A 21,826-nucleotide genomic window follows, 5' to 3' on the forward strand; every position below is an offset into this window, starting at 1 on the left:
GTTGTATTCCCGCAGTCCACCATAGAAGCAAATAATACTACTGGTTTGACAAATGTGCCAGACTCACTCAGTAAAAACAAAAACCCTACTTTTTTCTTGCTGTTCTGTAGTCAGTTTACAGATTCTAGAAACTTACAGAAAAGACAAAACATTCAGAGACTTGGAGGCTCCATAAAAATTATGTATTTTTTTTGCTCATGTGTGTAAGTTCAGTAAATACTGTTAATTTAATTCTCTTAGGCTTATAATCAATGGGACAGAAGAAAATTTGTATGGAAAAACGCATCTCTGTAGGTATTTTCTTTCCTCTTAATTACTTGGGTGTTTTTCTCAACTGTTTGAGCAAAAATGAATTTCAAGTGATTAGTAACTTGAATGATGAGCATTCAAAGAAACTGCTCCATGATCTGAAAATGTTGGAAGCAAATCATAGTCACCTAACAAAACATAAAAATACACAGAGGCAGCAATACATCACAGATGGAAATAAATCATTCTTTGTGACTCTAACTCTTACGCTGTGGAATTAATTTAGATAACTCTGCTTTTAAAATGAAATCAGAGATCATAAAATATCATAACATAAAAATGTGAATTAATAATTCAGTATTTTAGTAATAAATCTGTTGGATGTTGTCATAACTGGTCATGTTGGAAAGCTCAGATCTTCAGCAAAAGGAAATAATATAGCTAGATAAAATATAACTGCAACTCTACAGCTGATTTAGGAATTGAATTAGGCTATCTAGAATCTTAGCCAAAAACCAGCTTTCCTTTCTAATTCTGGTTCAGGGAAGAACACCACTGACTTTTACAAGATCCTTAAAACCTCACATATGATGTCCTTGATCACTGTCCTGTGCAGTTTCTTATTCTCACCTAACATTTCTCTGCCTGACTCATCATTTTGGCTAAGCAAATTTTTAAATAACTGGGGCCAGCCATTCTCGTCTCTTTTGGAAGTGATTTTTTTTTTTCAAAGACCTTTTTTTTCAAAGGTTGTGTGGCTTGGGGAGCTCTGTGCAATACACTCACAGTTCTCCTGCTACTGATCAACTGTTGTGGGAGGGAAGGGACAGATTAATGGGTTTTGGAGTCTTTTTTGCAATGGATTTTCGTACACTGACAATTTGTCAGCAGGAAAAGCCAAGTGAAGAAGGCTCCAGAGGATCCTACAAGAGAACCAATAATACCCATTTCAAAACGTGGGATGCCATGCTAAAGAAACAAAGGCTGCCAACAGGTACAGGAAGAGTAGTTTATAAAACCTGCAGGATAAAACCTGGATTTCTGCACTGCATTACCTTTTCATTTACTATTTAGTCCACAGTGGAAATCCATTGCTTTTTGCTATGGAACACTGCAAAGGGAGACAGAAACTGAGTCACAGTATTTTGATTAGATAGAAACTGAATCACAGTATTTTGATTCCAGTCACTCATATTTTTTAGATCTTCTATCTGTATGTAGAAATAGTAGTGAAGCAAAGAGCAAATTTCATAACACTGCTTAATATCATGTTCAGTTGTTGGTACTGTCTGGTTTACAAAACAAGGAGAAGTTGTCACAGTCTGACAAAACATCTTCTAGAGCAAGAAGGCTCTAGAGTAGAGTTGTGAATTTTTTTCCATTCCAAAGCTAATACTTTCGGTTCACAATCATGGTGGAGCACCACAAGGTTGATTTTCATCTTTGGGAAAATTTCTGAGAATTTTGCTTTTGCTGTATCTATTTAGCAATAGAGTAAAGCGATGTTCTAGATTATCCCATCCTATTCCATTCTCTAATGCTAACACCAAGTCTGTAGCATAACCTAACCCTTTTATTGACCTTTACGTTAATGGTAATCACTAAATAAAGGAATTTATGAAGCATTTTTCAGGATGGTGTTTTCCCCAACATACTTCTGCCAAAATCCTCTTGCTCAAACTCCTAGCTATGGAGCTACCTGAGCTGAGCACCTCAGAACTAGTTTTTGAAACACCAGTTCTGGCTTTCTATCATTTGCTAATACAGCAAGGAATGGGGGCAAGAGATGGGAGCCATGGGACAGCAGGGTGCAGAGAGCTCTCCTTTGAAGGGAAATTCTCTTGGCCATCCTTTCCCATTCAGCTAAGCATAGACAGTAAAACATTTCATAAAGTAAAAACAACTTGAAGTGAGAAAAGAAAACCAACTTAGAATTTTTTTTTTTAACAGAAGTTGATCCTACATTTTGTATTCCTCTTTAGATTATATTGTGCTTACAGATGTCCAGATAGAGATTTAATCTGTTAACAGAGATGGATGAAAAAGCAATTGTTTTGTATTTGTTTTTTAACATTGCATCTTCTGAAACTTTTTTACTCAGAAAGCATCTTTCACTTTAATGAAAAAGGTAGTTAGTTTTTAAAAATTTGATTGTACTATGATAGATTGTATACAATACACTGATATTTGTATTCCATGCCAGCATGCTCTAGGTACATTATTATCATATTATTTACATATGTTTTCTGTTGATCATTTCTGAAATACATTTCACTTATCCTCTGATAAGCCTTTATCATTTGACTCTGTGAATGCAATTGTCATTAAGACTGTCTGGGTGTATCAAGACTACAAAGAAACTGAGAAATTGCCCATGTCTGCTATCGAGGTATTATATCACCCCTTGCTAAGGTGAGAAACATATTCTTGCTTGATGCTTATAATCCACTTTAGAGAAACATACCTCTTACCCTCACAAAACTCAGAAACATGCTGGAGAGAAGACCTTTTTGTTGTTGTTGTTGTTGTTTTTTAAGCACTGCTGTTGCTCTGGGTCTAAGCTATGCCTTGCTGTCTGGACTGAAGGCTCACTCACCATTTGCTTTCCTTGCTTCTAGTGCCATTTTAAAATGTTATGATTTCTCCCTGGAACTCGATAAAAGCCATCGAATGCCATCCAACGTGACTCTCAAAAGTGCAGGCCAATTTCAGCAAGTCCATAACTAAACTCCAGCTGGGTATCTTCCTACTGTCTGCCAGAAATCCCCCTTCTCATCTGCCATGCAGGTGTTTGGTTTGCTCACCTCCATGATAATGAATCAGACACCTGGTGAGCCCTCAGCTTGCTGCCCCATCATGCATATCTCATGTGTCAGAAGATATTGAATCTGAAAAAAAAAATCATTTGATGATTGGCTACTGCTGCACATTCAATGGAAAACCCAACACTGAGAAAATGAGCTGGATTGCTGACAATAGAAAATGTGCGTTTACTTATCTTCTTGTAACATATTTTCACTCAGCCTTGCGTGAAAATTCATTTGTGGCACTGATGTGGAAAGCAATATAGAAGTTGCCTCTCTGCTAGAAGTCATACTGTGGAAAATATACTGCCTCTCCAGGAATTTGTTTGTTTCAGGTCTGTAATAATGCCCAGGCTGAGTGGTCAAAGCATTTTATCTCCAGCCTTATTCTCAAAGACATTGGTTCAAAACTTGCATCAGCTAGAGTACCTAGGAACTTGATGAGAAATAATTTATGCCAGCAAAGCATCTTGTGTAATAAAGCATCCTGAACCTGTTTACTCCTAGCTCTTTTAACAGAGGAATTTAGTGTAAATCATTTACTATTCTTCCCTGAGCTCCGTGTTGTTCAACAGCGATTTACAGCACAACTTTGCAAAGTCTTGAGTATCCTTGGGGGATGATGAGGCTCAGTTATAGACGGAATGTACCAATGTTTCCACAAGTGACCTCTGTGAGAAGGCTTATTTGATATGGACCTATCCGTGGGACGACACAAGCAGAAAGTTGAGTGAATGCAGCAAGTCATGTATTAAATAGGATGCATGTACATTTCCGTAAGATTGCTTAGGTGTAGGTAAGATTGCTTAGATGTAAAAACAGGCAAGATAACAGAATTAATAAAAGATAATTCATAGTATAAAGAAACAGTAGGGCTGTACTGTAAGGAAAAAAAAAATACAGGCAAATGAGGAGATTTGGGAATAATACTCTGAATTGCAATTACTTTCTATCCAACATCTGAAAGATGCTTTGTTCTGGAATGAATATATATGCAGAAGTTGCCTTTTAAAAATACACTATGCCTGCTTGTCCTCTTTCTTTCATTTGGATCGGATTCACTGATTTCAGACTAGTTACTGCCAATTTATAACAGTGTTGGTGAGCTCTGATCCAACATCAATGTGTAGTGAAAAGTATGACTCCAAATTGGACTACTCACATTACAAAGCATGACATTACTCATCAGTTGTTAAGTTTTCTCAGCGACATGTGTGAAAATACACCTAGGAAGCAGCAAGGTAGCTAAACACGCATTTCCAGACTGCATAAGGCGAACTCTTACACAGGCTGGTACTTGGAATGACATACGACGTGCTGTTTCATTAACTCGAAAATAAGTAAAATGACCATTGAGTTTAAGGGTATCATATAAGAGAAAAACTTGAGGAAAAAAAGGATTATGGGATGTAAAACAAAGGCCCCAAAATTACTTACCCTTATGCGAAAGGAGCAGGTATTGGGAAATGTGATACAAAGTCATAAAGTGAACATAGGAGAAATACTGTCCCAGAGACAAGCGGAATCCTCTGAGATATGGAAGGACTGCTCAACAATGATCTGATTTTAGTTCCTGGAGTCTTTCAGACTAGCTTGGAGTAAGCAGAGAAAATATACAGTGCAGGGCAAGATTCTCTTCACTCAGTGAATGGACTAGATAAGATAACTTCTCTCATGTCATGCCGCTTTTTACACTTTCCTCTTACCAAATGTAGCAGATTTTGTCATGGATCTAAACATCTTGTCCTTGCTTAGGTCTTGTTACTCATTCACTTTCTTTATGTAGCTATAACGCCAGTTTACCCAGTTATCCAGGGACTTCTTGCCAAGTGCATGAAAATTTCCAGTTGGCACACACCAACCATATTATCTTCTGTTGCCTCTGCTGGGTCTTTATGGTAGAGACATGGCCAAGAGAATGCATCTGAGGAGAAATTTTATGCACCAAACTACACCTAATACCCATACAGTTTTTAGGTGGCTCTAAATTACTTTGTGCAACTGGTCTGGTAATGCCTGAATCATGAGGCTAACGATTGTTGGGGGAAAAAGTGCTCCTTGTTTTGAATTTAAGTCGTAACAGATTATAAAGCAAGGAAAAAAAGAAAATCTTTGTCAGGGTCTTCATACTGCCTAACTTTATCTTCCTAACCTTAGAGAAATATCTGCATAGACTTTGTATGATAGCACTAATGGAGGGAGAAAGATGGGGATCCTTCAACCAAGTTATTTAGAGGACGAAGGGAAAGTTTCCTCTTTGGCGCTTTAAGAAACCTGCTTAAAGTCCTGGTGAGTAGCCCGAGGATATTTGGCACTACCATGCTCAGCTCTCATTACAGCACATCAGTAGCAATGTTTTGGAATCAAAGTACTTGATTTGCTCATCTACCCAGGAACTAAAGCTGCATATCCACCTTCTTGTACCCCCCCAGGGATGGCTGACTTTGAAAGTGTTGCTCCCAGCATAAGACATAACTTACCCAAGAGGCCAAAGGGCTGAAACTGCAGTGCAGAGTTGCTATGGACTATTTTTTTTTTAAAGAGCACGCTGGGCATGGCACCCAGCAATAGAGAACCGAGTGAAGTAATTCTAGAAATGAGAATAGCAGGTCTGGGAAGACTTTTTCCACTTACAAGCTGCATACTTTGCACGAAGGCTATCGTTTGTAAGGGTGTACTAAAAACTCTTCCACAAATACCTAAAGAAAAAAATCTTTCCACAGAAGGGAATTTCTGCTCATGCTAACTGCCCTGGTTAGTATGTGAGACAAAAACCAGAATTTGCGTCAGTTTCTATCACCTCCTCCTCCCCAAATACTGCCCTTGCGATTTCTTGCAAAAGACAACGCAACCATGGAGGGATACATATGAAAATCTGCCTAGCTCTTTAATGATCAGCAGAGCTCTCTGCTCTTGCATGTTGTTGTCATGTTCCAAAAACTGGGCAAATAATGATCTGAAATTTAATGAGATTAAATGGCCTGTTTACAGAATAGTCATGCATGTTGCTTACCTGTTCTGTTACTCACAAGAAACAGGCATTTAGTGGCATCAAAGAGTAAAAAGAAAGAAAAAGTAAGTAAGTTTTGTATTTTGACATGCCTGATTCTTCTGAGAAATGAGTATCATTGTCTTCTCCTGTGATTCTATTCTGCAAACAATATGTTCTTAAAGTGAATATGTAAGCTAAATAAATAATGAATACACAAAGTTTTCCCAAGCCAGCCCAGAACCATGTGTGTTTTGAAAGCTAATGCTGACAGATGATGCACGATGTTGTGAGGTATTCAGAGACTTCTTTTTATTCTTACACTCGCACTATGTTCATCTGGAAACCTACTGTACTGTGCAAAGTCTACTGTGCTGACTCAAGTTAAATTCACAGTTGCCTCTTGATATATCACAATATGTCATTCAGTAATCCCACTGAGGAAAATGTAATTACCATGCAACATCTTGTGCTGTCTTGGGATTTCTCACTAGGTAAGTAAGAAATAAATTCCTGTCAGTACTGCAGGAATACTGTTGTAGACATGTAGGAACAGACCAGCTGGGTCATAAGCCATGATGCTGTGTTGAAATTACTGGTCACAGGGGACGTATTCTTTTTTAGCTGCAGGTTGTATGCCTTTTCTTTCCGCCTGAGTGTGCAGAAGCTTGCCCACTGTCCAAATGAACACTCATATGATGCATTTAATTCTCATAATATCCCTGTGAGGGTAGGAATAATAACAGAGGAGGAACGGAGGGCCAGAAGAATTGCTGTGTGTCCAGAGTCATTAAAAAAAAAAAAAAAATCCACTTAAGGAACAGAAATTGACCTTATGGCTCTACCTAGGACCTCACACCTGAGCCCGTTGTCTTTTGTTCTATAATGCAACAATTTATAACCACTGTAGGCACTGATCTGCTGAATATAGAGGGAAATCTAAGGCTTCTGCACTTGTCTCCAAAACGCTTTCTGAGCCTGTCCTGAGCCAGCTGAATCGCTGCCTTTTCCTTTGGAACTGGGACCTCCTCTCGTAGCTTTGTTCCACTGCTACAATGATGGCATGATTGCTGGGAGGGAGAAGCATTAGCACCCACATACTCTCCCAACTGCAGCACAAAATTCAAAACTCCTCTTGTGGACCTATCCTGATTTCTTAATTTAAAGAAAAATATAAAAATAAAATCAAAGGTAGTTGATGGCTCATACCTACAGAGAACAGAAGAGATTCTCATTTGTGACTTTTAAAGCTTGTATGTCATTCTGATAATGTAGTTGTGGGTGTGAATAATAAAAAAGAAAATGCATAGGTAGTTGTTCACATTCATTTTGTTTCCACTGGAGCTGGCTCAATGTAGACTAAGGAGACTGAGATCTCAGATTACTGTCAGAAAGACTGATAGCTTCTTACACCAACATTTAAACGTCAGGTTAGGATGGATGAATATAGCAGCAGGAAAATTGTAAAAAAGCTGCAAGGAAAACCAAGTTGTCTGCAAGCCAAGTCTCTGAAATGACAGAGCATATATTCCTGGGAGGATAACGAGCTGCTTGTTTTTTCTCACTTGCTCATTTTCATTTGTTTGCATTTTGCTATAGAGATCTTCTCAGATGATTTAGCATAGAAATTAAGCATTTTGAAAAGTTTTTCCTTGATGTCTGTATGTGTTCAGGACAGTTCAGTTTATCTTGAGTTTATGAATGTTACAGGTAGCGTTTTTGCAAGAAAATGCAATTACTACAGGAAAGTATAATCAGCCTGTGCAAGATTGGTTTGTTTCATCACTGATGTATCCTCACTGATTTCAGTGGAACCTAACCAAAGGACAACATGGGATGAGCACTTCTGTACTCCATGTACTTACTCCACAAGAGCCCTTTGGAGCCAATATTCCGTGGAAGAACAGCTAATAAATGAGAATCACTTTTTCCCTACCTAGATTTCGAATAGATCTATTTTTCTTCTACAGAATTTTTATAAAAGATGACTCGAGCACATGGAGATAGCTAAATAGTAGCGAATTAAAGTATTTCAACCAAAGCGTATTGATTCCAAATTGGCATTGGTTTACTATTGCCTAAAGTTTGTCCAGCTTCCTGCTGCAGAGTTTTTGAGCGTTGCAATGTGTTATGGTGATCACTTCTGTAACTGGAAGGCACATGAAATACTGACTTGCCATTTGCTTGGACTAGTAAGTGCAAAATTATGCATCCTAATGAGTTTATTGGATTCATAATATTTCAACTATTGAGCTCTGTATTTTTTAATCCCTTTCCGCAACATTGTGCTGGAATTCTCCATCGCTACAATCATTTGGATGAAGAAAAAAAACCCCAACAACTAAGGACTATGTATCTACCTGCTTTAGTCCAAGCTCCCTTCTAGCCCCATGAAAAACATCCTTGGAAAAATGCCGACTGCATTGTAATAGGCTCTATGTAGTCCTATAAAAACTAATCTAAACCGTAGTATTCCTGTTTTAAATATGGTGAAAAGAATTAGCCATCTGTCATGACAGCAGCTTGACCTGATGGGCCCTGCAGAGCAGCAGTGAGATCAGCAGGGTCCCTGCTGAGCCAGCAGTCCTCGCCTGCAGCCAGGTGCTGACGTTGTTCCCTGGAACAACAGGTTGTCATCAGCAGCTCCTCTTCCACTCGTCCTCTATGATCTGGAGCATCAGTGTTGCCTGGATTTCTGAATACAAGCTGTGCAAAAGTCACTGAAACCATCAGGTCCTGCAAGAAAGCCATGTAATAAGCTTGCCTGAATAATACATGTCTGAATCATCTGCAGATTAATATTTAATCTTTTTTATAAAAAAGGTTTTGTTTCCAATAAGATAGTAGCTTAATAGCTATCCTGCTGTGGGAGGAGGGTAGGTATAAGCAGGAGTATTACCTCAGGAGAAAAAGTGACTTGTAAACCAATTAAAAAAAAAAGAAGTCAATTTTCTCTTTCCTTTTGAGAAAGAAAAACAACTTTTAAATTGGACAACTTAATGAGCAGTGTTCCTGGATGCTCCTTTGTTCTGTTACCCTCTGACAGAAGGAGGCAGTTCAGGAGCTGACCTATCATTTTAATTGCTTCTGGCTTCTGCTGATGTGAAAAGCAAACACCTGACACTGAGGACACTGCTGGCTGCTCTACTGCTCGTTGCCAGTGCTGCACTTAATGAACTGAAGAATTGATATTAATACTCCTTAAAAAGTAATTTACAGTATGTTTTTAATGTCTGTTCTTTGACTAACTGGAGTGCTTACAGGTACTTTGAAGGCACTAAAATAAAATAAAATAAATTCAAATCCATGGTGTTTCATAGCAGGCAGCGTAGCAATACTGTGCCCACGTCACACTGCAAAATGTCCAGGGACAAACAGTGACAGTGCAGTATCGTGTTATTCATGAGAATAGTCTTGACTCATGCTGTTCGTATCTCCTCTTGCCTATTCCTCTTCTAGGAGCTAGAGCAGTATTACTTACAAAGCATCCCTGTTCCAGTAAGAGACTGAAGAGATCAAACCCAGGGAAGGACAGTGGTTGGACATGGGCTGCATTTCCCTATTTTGTCTCTGGCAGTGGTATTTCCCTGGTGCTATCTAAAGGGCAGAACAGTGTAAACCGCATTTAAGATTATAGGGTTCTGGGAAATGAACAGTGAAAGATTTGTGTTATGATATGTTTTCAGTATTGGCGTGATGAAATGTCCATTGGGATGAGACACTCCAGAATGAGGCAAAATTTTTAGCTTCACATGTGAAATTGTCTCACTGAATTGTCCCAGTGCAAAAATCTCCTCAAAGTGCAACTTTCTCTGATAGACCATGTCATATTGGTGAGAAGAGTCAGCATGATTGCTGTGAGTTGAATGGTTACTACTTTGTTATGTTTGTCTTTATATTTCCTGAAATATGCTGGTCCTTCTCATCAGCTGCTTTGTGCTTACTCTGAGTTTCTACTAGGAACAATTAAAAGGAAGGAATGTGTTATCTGGAATATATATTCCTTAGGATCTCAGAAATTCATACCCTCAGTGTGCTTCTAGAAAACAAACTCATTTCTCTTGACAGTGGGAACTGAAAAGATTTATATTCAGGATTCATTTCCAATTGACACCGCAATGACACTGCATTTGCTCCCTATTAGTTTAGGAATCCATGGAGCATTTAACAAGCTGTGAAGTCTGTCATTGCAGATTTGATTCCCAGCATGTTATTGATGTTACTTTTTTTTTTTACAGCTTACTTTTTTTTTTTCCCTAGTTGGTCCTGGCACAGTGGATACAATAAACCCAGAATTTACAGGTGGCTGTTAATCCCACATTTTGTTTCCTTCATAGGAAGCCAGTGACAAAGCTGCACTGCCTGTGAAATGCAATATATGTATGAAGCCTCTGAACCTCATCCATTTCTCTCCTTGACTAGTGTATTGTTTTGACCAGTGAATGGTTTACAGAACAATTGGTTAAAAAAAGGATAAATCATCATGGAAGAACACACGGGTGGGAGGGTATCATTCCAGGCTTGGTTATTCTCTCATGCCAAAGGGTAATGACACAGAAAATTATAAGGAAAAAGGTTTAAAACTGATGTAAACCAGAGAGCCGGACTGTTCCTGCAAACTGCTGAGTAAACTGTTGCACTGGTAAAGCTAATATGTGCTTAATTTTACTGGTGTGAGAAATTTTATCCATGAGCATACCCATTGAAACCAGTGGGACTATCAGCATCTAGTCGTCTTGGATGGGACCAGAGCCCTCGGTGCTCTGTGAGAATTAGAACTGCCTAGAAGCTCCTGAAATACACAAGCATGAACATACCTACCTGCAGCTGACTGCTACTCATGCTACTTCAGCTACGCTTAAGAGTGTTTTCAGGTTAAAAATATGCTGGGGAATTAATTGCACTCCTCTTTTAATATGATTAAGATCCTGAATAATATTTAGACACAGTGTATCTGTTTCAACAGTTTTGACTTTGCTATCTCTTCAGTTCTTTCTATAGGCAATTAAAAAAGACATGAGTGAAATTCTTCCATCTCAGCCAAATGGATTGATGAATTTTAATGGAGAACATTTATTCCAACCTTTAATTAAGTCTGGCAGTCTGAAATCATTAATCTTTGCTTTGAAACTACTCACTATCATGAGCATTTAAAACCTTACAACTCAATCTTGCTATAAGGCGGATGTTTCTGTGATAATGCAGCTTTCTAGAAGCTGCCTTTGTGCCTTTTAAATTACCTTTCCTTTGTTCATGATGTAATGCAAACCATTAAGGATTTGCCCCAGCAGAGGATGCAGCAAACCTCAGTGTGACACTGCTTTGGCCAAAAGCAACCTTTTGATCTTGAAAGGCCATTGTAAAGGCTGACAGGCAAGAAATCTAATCTACCTTCTCTAGTCCATATAAATCTTAATACAGAGCTATTGCTTAAAGAAAGAATTGAACAAACTGCATTATCTGGTGTTATTCTGCTAGATTATTCAGTGACTGCTACTACCCATTTCCATGTGAACATATTTGCAGTAGTTTAGCCTTTGGCGTGGAAATAATTTCATTTTAATATGCGTTTTGGAGCACTGCCAGAGTTACAGGCGGTGTTGTGTGTGAAGAAAGAGGAATTCTACAAGCATGGAAGTGTGTGCCTTGAGAACCTGAATTCTTTTTCTGGAAGAAAAAAAAAGGAGTCTCAAAGAGCATTAAAGTATAAAATCTTTCTGGTAGCTATCTTGAACTCTTTCCATCACCTGCTAGAAGCCCTTATAGCTGTTTTTTTCAGGCTTTACTGATGCTTTAAAATACAGCACACTTAGATGGATGTGAGATGAGACACCCCAGAGAACTCTTCCAGGCAGCTGCTGTTTGGAATGCAGCTATCAACAAAACACATCAGCTGGGGATACTTCTGAATGATGCCAATCTCTGGGTTTGATTTAACAGTTTCAGCTGTTGTTCCAGAATACTTGGCATCCTGTGAACAGGAACAGGTCTTTCTCATGCTAGCTTTGGAGCTTGTTACTGTTCCTCTCCTGAGGCTAGGATCTTTTCCCACATCAGGGTGAACTGGTGGCGTGACTGTTCCCTCTCTTGGCTGCGCAGCTTCAGCTCCAAGTCTGTACTGAACTGAAGTTAGAGGAGAACAGTTAGAACAGCCTAGAGGAGTTAAGGAATACCTTTCAGGCAATACAGTACAAAGCAAAGCTGATTAAGAAAAAAATCACTAAGTTTTGCAGACACTTGAAATGTATCCCTAAGAAAAATGCTTAGTTTAGAAGATTCTGATATTCTCTTCTTCCCAGAACCATAAGTAAAAAGGTAATGCAGTGGGAGAAAATGAAAATGCAAGCTTTTAATTAAGCCCCTGCCCTGTGCTAGACACATAAGAAAAGAAACATCTCTCAGGATCCTGGAAGAACTTAAAATTTAATTTTATGGATTTGTTTTTTTCTTTTTAGAAAGCAGTTAATTTGGTGGAATGGGTCTTTTGTGTGAATTGTTGACTGTTCCATTATTAAAGAATCATTTGGGACTCTGAATGTTTCAAAAGGTTTGTGCCACTGAACTGAGGGGTTTGTGCATACTAAGAGACCACAAGCTGGAAGTTTCCAGCGGTCACAGCACAGCCATGTTGTTTGGTGTGGGCACACAAAACAGGCAGTGCTGGGGAAAACCTTGGATTTTCTCATCCACATAATTGAAAGGTGTATTTCATTGCAGGTATACTCCTTATTTAGTAGAATCTCAGACACATCAAACTGGGTGCTAAAGCTTCCACTAAACAGGGGGAGGGGGTCACCCGTCTCATTTCATATGCACCACTGCTCACCACTGTGATATCATTACTTGTAGATTTCAGGAATCAGACCTGGCTGAATAAGAGTTTTAGGGCGTGATTAAGAAAACATATGGTCCTTTCCTTCATAGAATCTTAGAATCATAGAATCATCAAGGTTGGAAAAGACCCTTAAGATCATTGAGTCCAACAGTTAACCTAGCACTGCCAAGTCCATCTATACCACATCCTCGAGCACCACATCTATCCATTCTTTAAATACCTCCAGGGATGGATACTCAACCACTTCCCTGGGTAGCCAGTTCTAATGCTTCGCAGTGGTCACTTGCTCACTCCAGTGGAAGAGATTTTTGACAGTTCATCACAGTAATACCATCACATTTCAGACTTGCAGTTGTTTTGGGTTTTTTTTTGACTCCATGCTCAGGAGAAACAAGAAGGTAAGAAGCAGCTTACCAAAAAAACTATGTTAAAAATTCAACTGACTCTAGTAATTTTCTGCCCTTTGTTACCTTGTGCTATTCTATCGCATTCCTGGAATATGTTTTAAACAAACGGGAAGTCTGCCCACTTTCTCATCTTCAGAAATATACACTCTGCACAGGTTATATTATCCGGCTGGACTACAGATGTGTCAGGATGCCCTGTGGTTTCAGATGTAAAATCTGGTCCAAAAGATCAAGTACGTAGATCAGAACTGAGCTTATCAGCTCTTGAGAAAAGCTGGAAAGTGAGGGTAAGCCACCTGCAGCAGCTAGAAAAAGAAACAATTGAGGGAGTCAGGAGAGTTGCCCTTGTGGGAAACTGAGAGTTTAACATTACATAAAAGAATCACATCTTTTCTATGAAGGGCGTTCATAGCTAGCTTGTTTAAACCTTGAAACCAGGGAAGTATTATGCCTGTCAGGCTAAAAAGAAAATTTGGAATACAGCTTGTATCATCCCTGAAGCTGGTCTCAGGTTAGTTTAACGTTTGAAAAATTAAGATACATCCACTTTCTGGATCATATGAAACAACATTTAAATTATTGCTTTATCCTTTTTGCCTACTTGTTAATTTTGTTGAAGAACTGCTTATTCATGTAGTCAAATGAAAAATAACACAACAAAACATCCAATAACAGTGACCCAATCATTTAACCTCAAGCTGCCTATTTCTGCACTCATTCCATGTTTCACTCTTTAATATAATTACTCCTGGTTGGAATAGACAGTGATGAAATGATCTGACCTTTATGTATTATTACTTGATTAGTTTTCCATATTTGCTGGAAAAAAATAAAATCAGTTGCTCAACAGTCTTATTAATATTCATTTCAAGTGCTTTTGCATGTCCTTCATGCTCTTCAAGAGGGTTACTATATAACAGAAAAGCACTTCTCCTTTCTTCTTCTGCACTACAGCTAAGCAAATTTTCATTAATAATTATGGAGTTCTCTGTCTTTTTTAAAAATCAGTTTAATGTGTATGGACATCTTCAGGCAAATATATTTAGACCAAGGACCATTTATTATCATTGTGACTACTCTGATCACTTCTGTTGCCTCACTGGCTGAGCTGAAGGAGTTTGACTTTTTAGTTCTCCAGGAACCAGACTTAAGATCACAAAAAAATGAGACTTGGCTGCTGTGATACAAAGAGGTATGAGATGGGGTTCATAATACTGATATGGTTCCCTACTGTAGAGTTGGTTTCCTATATTGAGATTCACAACAGCCACCATGCTAAATTCTCAGATACTTAATCCAGACAGGGAGAAAGAACAAGATGACATGTGAAACTTTGGCTATGTCTATAAACACAGCTTAAGCCTCCCTCAGCCTGCAAAAAGTGCCTTAAGGTAACCTGCACCCATATATCAAAGTCTCTCTACCATTCCTAAAATTGAGGTCCAATGCATGAGCACTGGCCTGCCAGGATTAATGGGCAAGCTCTCAGTGCCTTGGTTCTAAGCCTTACCCAACCTGAGTGTTTAAATCCACAGATTTACCTTCTCTGGACTAAACACCTACCAGTGTAAGATGCCACAGCCACTGGGCTGGCATCAGCCCTAAAGTAAGGGGAAGCCCTTCTGTTCTTCTAGGCCCTGGAGGCGTCTATATCATTGCCTTGGATTTATAGGCAAATCTGAAAACTTCTGTGCATATATATATATTTATATATATATAGTCAAGTTCATCTCGTGTGATCATCCCAGAACTCTTGAAATTAGGCACAGCTGACTATCAGTGAATGTTTATTATTGTTAAGGGGAGTTCTGCCTCCTGAATGTGTTAACCAATTATTATTTTATAAAATAGAAAAAATCAGCTATGAAGTCAGACCAAGTTGCTCATGGCTTGATCCAGTCAGGTCTGGCAGACCACCAAGGATGGAGGCTGTAAAACCTCCCTGGGCATCCTGCTCCTCTCCTGGACTGTCCTCAAAGGGTAAAAAACCCTCTTCCTTACAACCAGTCTGAACCTCTTTTGTTTCCCTTCATGTCTGTCATCTCTTGTCCTCCCACCCCGTTCCTGTGAAGAGCCTAGTTCCATTTTCTCCCTAACCTTTTCACAGGTCCTGGGAAGCTGCCTCTGAAGCCATCTCTTTCCAGGCTGAACAAGCCCTGGTCCCAGAGCCTCTCCTCACAGAGCAAGTGCTCCAGCTATGATCAGCTTGGGTCTCCCTATTGAACTTGCTTCTGTTCAACATCTTTCTTGTATTGGCCGGGGGGCGGAACCCAAAATTGGATGCAGTACCTAGATGTGGTCTAGTGAGTCCTAAGTGGAAATCATCGGTTCCCTCAACCTACTGGCTGTGCTCCTGTTCATGCAGCTCTGGACACAGATGTCCTTCTTTACTGTTGTTTATGCAATGGAACAAAACTCTAATCCTCTGTTTCAACCTGCAGAGTGATATCTGCTTGGTCAAAGACTGCTTATTCATTTGGCTTGGTTCTGATGTTCAGACAGTCTGGAACATATTCTGTTGATTTCTGTCATTTTTTTGAAGGAAATTGAGCAGTTAGACTGGTGATAAAACAGCAAACCTGTGCAGATCCCAAAAGAAGTAAAATACATCAACACTGTTTGCGGGAAATGACTCTGTGAAATTTCAAAGAGAAAAAGCATTAAGTATCCCAGACAGACACACTCTGAAGATCAAGAAGATTCTTTCTAGAGACCATGTGGGGGGAGAACACAAGTTTGTTCTTCATTTTTCCACACTTGCAGAACTGGGTTTCACTACCCAAACTGAACAAAGTAAGATGCTCTGAACTAATATAGTCAAGCCTTCAAACAGAGAACTGTTTATAAGCCTCTAAAGTAATACATCTGTAAACTTCTAGTACATCAGAAAATGCATTTCTCTTTGATTTAATTTCTGATGTAAGCTAGCGTTTCAGCAGTAGGCCTGGGAGCAGCCCTAAAGCAAGAAAAAAAGAGAAATACTATACTTTCCAGGGAAAGGTAAGTAAGTGTAGTAAAAAAGGATGTCTGACAACATGGGCAGTGGAGCTTTAAGTACTGTGGGAGACACTTCATCCTCCAAACCAATGACAATCTGCAGTCATGACAGAGTGAGGGATCAAACATGACACGCAGGTCTACTCTGTGCCGCAAACACATGACTTCATCATTCAGCATAAGCCATTCTATACTATACTACATTCTATACTATACATAAGCCATTCTATACTAGAAGATAATGGCTGTCTCTATGTCTAATTTCTTATGTATAATCATACGGGCTAGAAGGATTGAGATGGAATATGAGAGGGTGGTATCAAGTAAAATGGATGGGGGGGGGGGGAAATCTATGCAGCCTGCTTATTTAATTATCAGTTTTCCCAAAAGGATAGAAAAAGTAAACGGTTTAAACTAAATCAAATTCTTTCAGGGGCAAAAAGATGTTATCCAACAGGTTGAGATGGTGACAGCATAAAAGACAGACTACTTAAGGAGAAATCTTGAGAACCAGGTAGTGACTTTTGAGCAGCAGGCAACAGATGAGATCCTGCTTCTCTGCAAGATTTGTGACTTATTTGGGAGATCAGATAAATGTAAGAGCCTTGAGTAAAAGTGACTTTGGGTGTAGAGAAGCTGAAAAATTATACTTCTTTTGTCAAAGAATGATGAAACATTCTTTCCATGTTTTCTTTACCCTCTTTTTGCTGGGACACAAAACCTTCAATCTGCTATCATACAAACCAAATCTTCATCATCAGTGTAAAATCAGTATGGTGGGTCAGGAACAGTGTTCCCAATATAAAATAATGGGCTTTTATTTTTCTTTTTGGTGTCTCTTTTAACTGCTCTATAAAAGATTCTTTATCACATGCACTGGTTTTCAAAACTTTAGAACATGTCCAGCTATCTTTTCCCTATTACAAAGGTCTGACCACCTGCTCAGTAGGAAATACATTTTAGAGAAAATTGTCATGTACTGCATGTCATTTTTTTTTACAGAGTCTAGCTACTTCTTGATTGTTTCCTAGTAGATATAGCAATCTGTTGTTTGCTTGCCCTGAAGCTTGAAGGTAGTTACCATGAATCATGCTATCCATTTTTATTTTTGATGTACAAGCAGCACCTTCTGTTAACCATGTAAAGGTATCAGAGTAAACCAGACAATTCACATCACAGCAGCTTAATAGATTTAGTTGTAGCATGGTTCTTAATGAACTCTTTATATTCATGTAAATGTCTAATAATACTTCTAAAGGAACTCTGTCATGGATGAAAGTTAGCTGCACAGTCATTAGCTGAGACAGAGCAAAGGGTCACCTTGTACCTTTGGAAGGGAATGCTTGCAGTTACTGTAGCAAGGATGTGAAGATCTGATGGAAACAGATTAAAACTTATCTCATGGTATATTAGGAAGAAAGTACGGTTAGAACCGGGCAATGGTCATTAGAACTTCTGCATTCTGCTTCTGCTTGTTCACTGTATGATGAGCACTTCAGCTTATTACCTGCAAAAATCAATATATGACAACAGACCTGATGCCAAATGAGAGAGTCATGAGAATGAGTGCTTCAATTAATCCTTCTGTAAAATCTGCTACGGCAGCTCACTACAGTATTATTGAACTACCAAGCAGCTATAAAACAATGCAGTTTAAAGAGCTGAACAGATGAGGACCGAGTACTCAGGGGAAATAACAGAAAAGCTGAGTTCAAGGCTGTGTAAGCCTCAATTCATTAACTGAGTAAAGTATTTCACAATAGTTTAGTATATTTGAAGAAGCCACTACAACTACACAAGCTGCTTCAGCAGACAGTTATTACTGATGGTGTTCACAGAACTCACAACAGTTCTGTTGTCTGTATTTCAACTTTTTACCGGAGGACTGGATTTACTTGGACATACAGATCAGCCTGTTGACTTGGCAGACAGCCTACAGCCATGACAAATTCTCAGCTAATGCACCAAAGGGGGTACACCTCCTTCATAGCCTAAAGAGATACATATATAGTTAATCTTTACTCTTATTTAAGGTCTGAGACTGGAACAGAAAATTTAACCCTGCCTGTAGGTACCAGGATTTGGAATAGCTGCCTCTGTCATTCTGGAAATAAGGTTTCATGTGCCTGAGGAGAGCGAAGGGATGAGACAACTCCCTCCATTACTGCTAGGGTGAGAGTGACTGAACAGAGCTCTGGTGGAGTCCAACCAGACTCTCTTGCCAGGAGGAGCTTACACGAGGCAGCTGTTGCGCTCTCTGCTTATGTTACTGGTTTCCTTCAGCAACAAAACTGCCCTATAGACAACAGAAGCTATAAACTAGCATCTTCTGGTAAACATTCCTGGCTCTGAAGCTACAGAATGGTAGCTCTTACTAAACAAAGACAAAAATAACCTACAAGACAAGAGTTTAAAAGGAAAGGAGAGAAGGTGAATGATTCACAGGTTGCTGCAACTTTAATCATTTCAAGGCTGTGATTCTCAGGAAAAGTACTAGAATAAAGCATTATTTTACTAGGTAGAAAAATTTTTCTTAAGCTGAGATATCGATTCCTTCATTTCTGCAACGATGGATGAAATTATTGATCATTCCCCAAAGACTATATTGTGTTGCTAGAGACTGTTATAAAGACCTTGCAACAAAGAACACTCTAGACATGGGTATGTACAGGTAAGCACTTGTGATATGGGAAAGCCCCTATCAGACTGATTCAGAATGGCGACTGTTTTTTCCATATTTTGCTTTAAGGAATGGGCTATTGGCTATACCTGGGAATGGTTGCGTCCTTCCACTGTGAGAGATGTGGCATTTTATGAAATGAAAACATCTTACTTTTTTGACCACTCTTAGCTGAGCTGCCCCTCCCCGCACATGGAAATTAGTTAAGGAATCCATCTAGCATGTAACTTTCCTTGATTGAAAACCAGAAAGTTCAAATTACAGTTTCCCAGGGGCTGTGCAAGCGTTGGAATGGAGAAGGAAGTTGCATGTTGGATCCATCAAAGCTAAGTAGAAATGCTGTGAGCTGGTGCAATGCAATTAATGTCCCATGACATTGCCACTGGCAACTGTCACATCTCTCACTGCCCCTCCGAATTAACAGTATTTCAGGTGTTGAGATTTTACAAGATAAGTTCTGGACCTTTCAAAGCAGGTATCTTGGCGATGGTGTTTGCTGTGTTTGGCTTTCCCAGGGTGTACCGCTTCGTAGAAGCAGCAGTCCTGTTACAGGGTGGTAGAAACAGTTCAGAGTTGGAGTAGATTTGTTCTTCAACTATTTTCATAAGGTCTATGTTCTGTTTTCTCTGCCTCATCTGCACAGTCCCTACCATGTTCCTCCCTGAAAGTACAATACAGCAACAGCAACTCCAGGAGCCGAAACTTGCAAAATGTTGTCTTCGTGTGGTACTAGCACTCTGCAGAGCCTGGTATGCTACACCCAATGTCACAAATCTCTGTTGCTCCCCATTCTGCCAAGCATATTCATAAGCAAACACAAGTTATGCACAACAGGAACTGTGTATATAAAACAAACAACAGAAAAAACTAAATATGAAAATGAAAACAACCTCTGAAGAGATTGTTTTAATGACAACTATTAACTCATATACCAAGGAAAAGATCCCCATTCTTGGGTAAATTACTTTGGATGGGCAAACAGCACCTTTTTTTGAGTGAAATAAACTGATCAGGATGGAAATGTAAGTTTGCTAGCTTCTTTTAACTAACTTCCCCTATGGAAAGAAAGCATGTTAGATTTTCATGAGAGACCAAACATAAGAAAAGAGTGAGAGCAAAATGCCCATGGTGCATGCTAATCCAACACAATATTGTAAAATGTTCAAACTTGTAACTGATTTTTCATTTTCTTCTGGGAAGAGGCTGTCAAACGAGGCAAGCACTATGCAGACACATTTAAGCCTGCATGTCTATTAGCATTCCTTCCAGCAGCAGAACTGAAATCAAATGCAGTATGTTTCACACCTGTAGCTAGGAGACTTTTCTGATTTTGATAGCTGGATAGACAACGTCCTTATGTACTTGATCAGCAAGGTTGTTTTTTTCCCCTTCTACAAGAAAGAGAGCGTTTTCTAGAAGCTCCTTTTTCTTTTCTTTTTGCACCTTTTACTCAACATCGCTAGCTTGCAAAGTGAAGTGTCTAACTCTCTGAATCATTTAACATGAAAAAAATGCACATCTGCCCATCTGCTGCTACAGCTCAAGAAACTCCAACGTTTCTGATGACAGCTGTTGATCACGCAAAGGGCAGAGCAGTTGCAGGCAGAACCCAGAACCTCAGACCCGTCGCAGGTATTTTGATGCTGGCAGGGAGCGTTTCTGGAGTGCCAATTCAGGCGCGCAAACGTTACCTTAACAAGGCAAATAACTTTTCCTAGCAACCGCGATGTGCTGGGCTATGTTGCAGTATTTGCTCTCGCTGGGGAGGCAGCCCCCTCTGCAGCGGGCACCCGGCAGGTCGCCGCCCGCCCCCGCGGGGCTGGTGCTGCCGGCGGGGACGCGCCCGCCCGCCGAGGGCCGCCGGCCGCCTCCGCACCTGCGGGGCGGCGCGGAGCCCGGCGGCGCGGCCGGCAGGCGGCGCGGGGGCTCCTCCGCTCCGGCGGGGAGCCGGCGCCCTGCGGCCCGGCCCGGGGGTCACTCACCATGTTGACTTCTGAGACCACGTCGATGCTGGCGATCTCTATCCGCATGCCCACATCCACGGGCGGACCTGCGGGGGGAGCGGGAGGCGGCGTTAGGCGCGGGGGGCGCCCGGCGGGCTGGGGCGCGGGTCGGGGGAGCGCGGGCGCCTCACCTCCGAAGTCGGGCCGGAGGCGGATGTCGTAGCCCTGCAGCAGCCTGTCCACCGTCTCCTTCACGTAGGACATGTTGCTGGGCCCGTCGGCGCTGCGGGAAGGAGCACAGGCGGGTTAGGGAGGCGCCCGGGCGGCCCCACGCCCGCACCCCTCCGCGTCCCGGCGGCGCTCACCTGCGCGCCGCGCACGCCACGGCCAGCACCAGCGGCAGCGACAGGGCCCGCGGGCCGTCCCGCCTCGCCGCCGCCCCCACCATCCCGGCCCCGGCCCCGGCCGCGCCGCCGCCGCCTCGCGTGGGAAGAGCCGCGGACTGCAACTTGGCGCGGAGCGGAGCAACAATCCCCGACAGCAGGACGCATGCGCGGAGCGGGGCGCCGCGGCCCCCGGGGAGCGCCTCTGCCCGCCGCGGCCCGCCTGCGGCGCCCCCGGGCCGGGCCGGGCCCGACCCCACCGGGCCCGCCCCGCCGCGGAGGCGCTGAGGGAGCTGGCGCGGCAACAGGTGCCGGCGGCGGGGCGGCCCTGCCGCAGCGGGCGGCGAAGGCAAGCGGCTGGCTGGGCGGGTCGGAACCGAGAGCCCCCGGGCTGGCGTGAGGGGCTGCCGCGGCCGGGTGCCGCCGCCCCCGCCGGGGCGGGAACTTCTCGTCAAGAGCAAGTAAATAATTGTCGAGGGCATTTCTCTGTGAAAATTCACACTGGCAGGCTGTGATGTTAATGATAACGTCCAAGGGAA

The 21,826-nt window shown here is 41.2% G+C and overlaps 1 protein-coding gene across 1 annotated transcript in view; it reads right to left on the reverse strand.

Moving 5' to 3' along the window:
- The window catches only part of GABRB1 (gamma-aminobutyric acid type A receptor subunit beta1), a gene marked incomplete at its 3' end in the record, with an annotated part of 139,673 nt that extends 118,285 nt beyond the window's left edge, over nt 1–21,388 (reverse strand). The window contains exons 1-3 of the mRNA XM_082315220.1: nt 21,270–21,388; nt 21,096–21,187; nt 20,944–21,011 (exon numbers count right to left, since the gene is read on the reverse strand). Coding sequence (XP_082171346.1) covers nt 20,944–21,011; nt 21,096–21,187; nt 21,270–21,352 — 243 coding nt within the window. The 5' untranslated portion in view covers nt 21,353–21,388. The remainder of the gene's footprint in view (nt 1–20,943; nt 21,012–21,095; nt 21,188–21,269) is intronic.
- Nucleotides 21,389–21,826: the final 438 nt, after the last annotated feature.

Source organism: Platalea leucorodia (genome assembly GCF_965183815.1).
Source record: "Platalea leucorodia genome assembly, chromosome: 6".
Lineage (NCBI taxonomy): Eukaryota > Metazoa > Chordata > Aves > Pelecaniformes > Threskiornithidae > Platalea > Platalea leucorodia.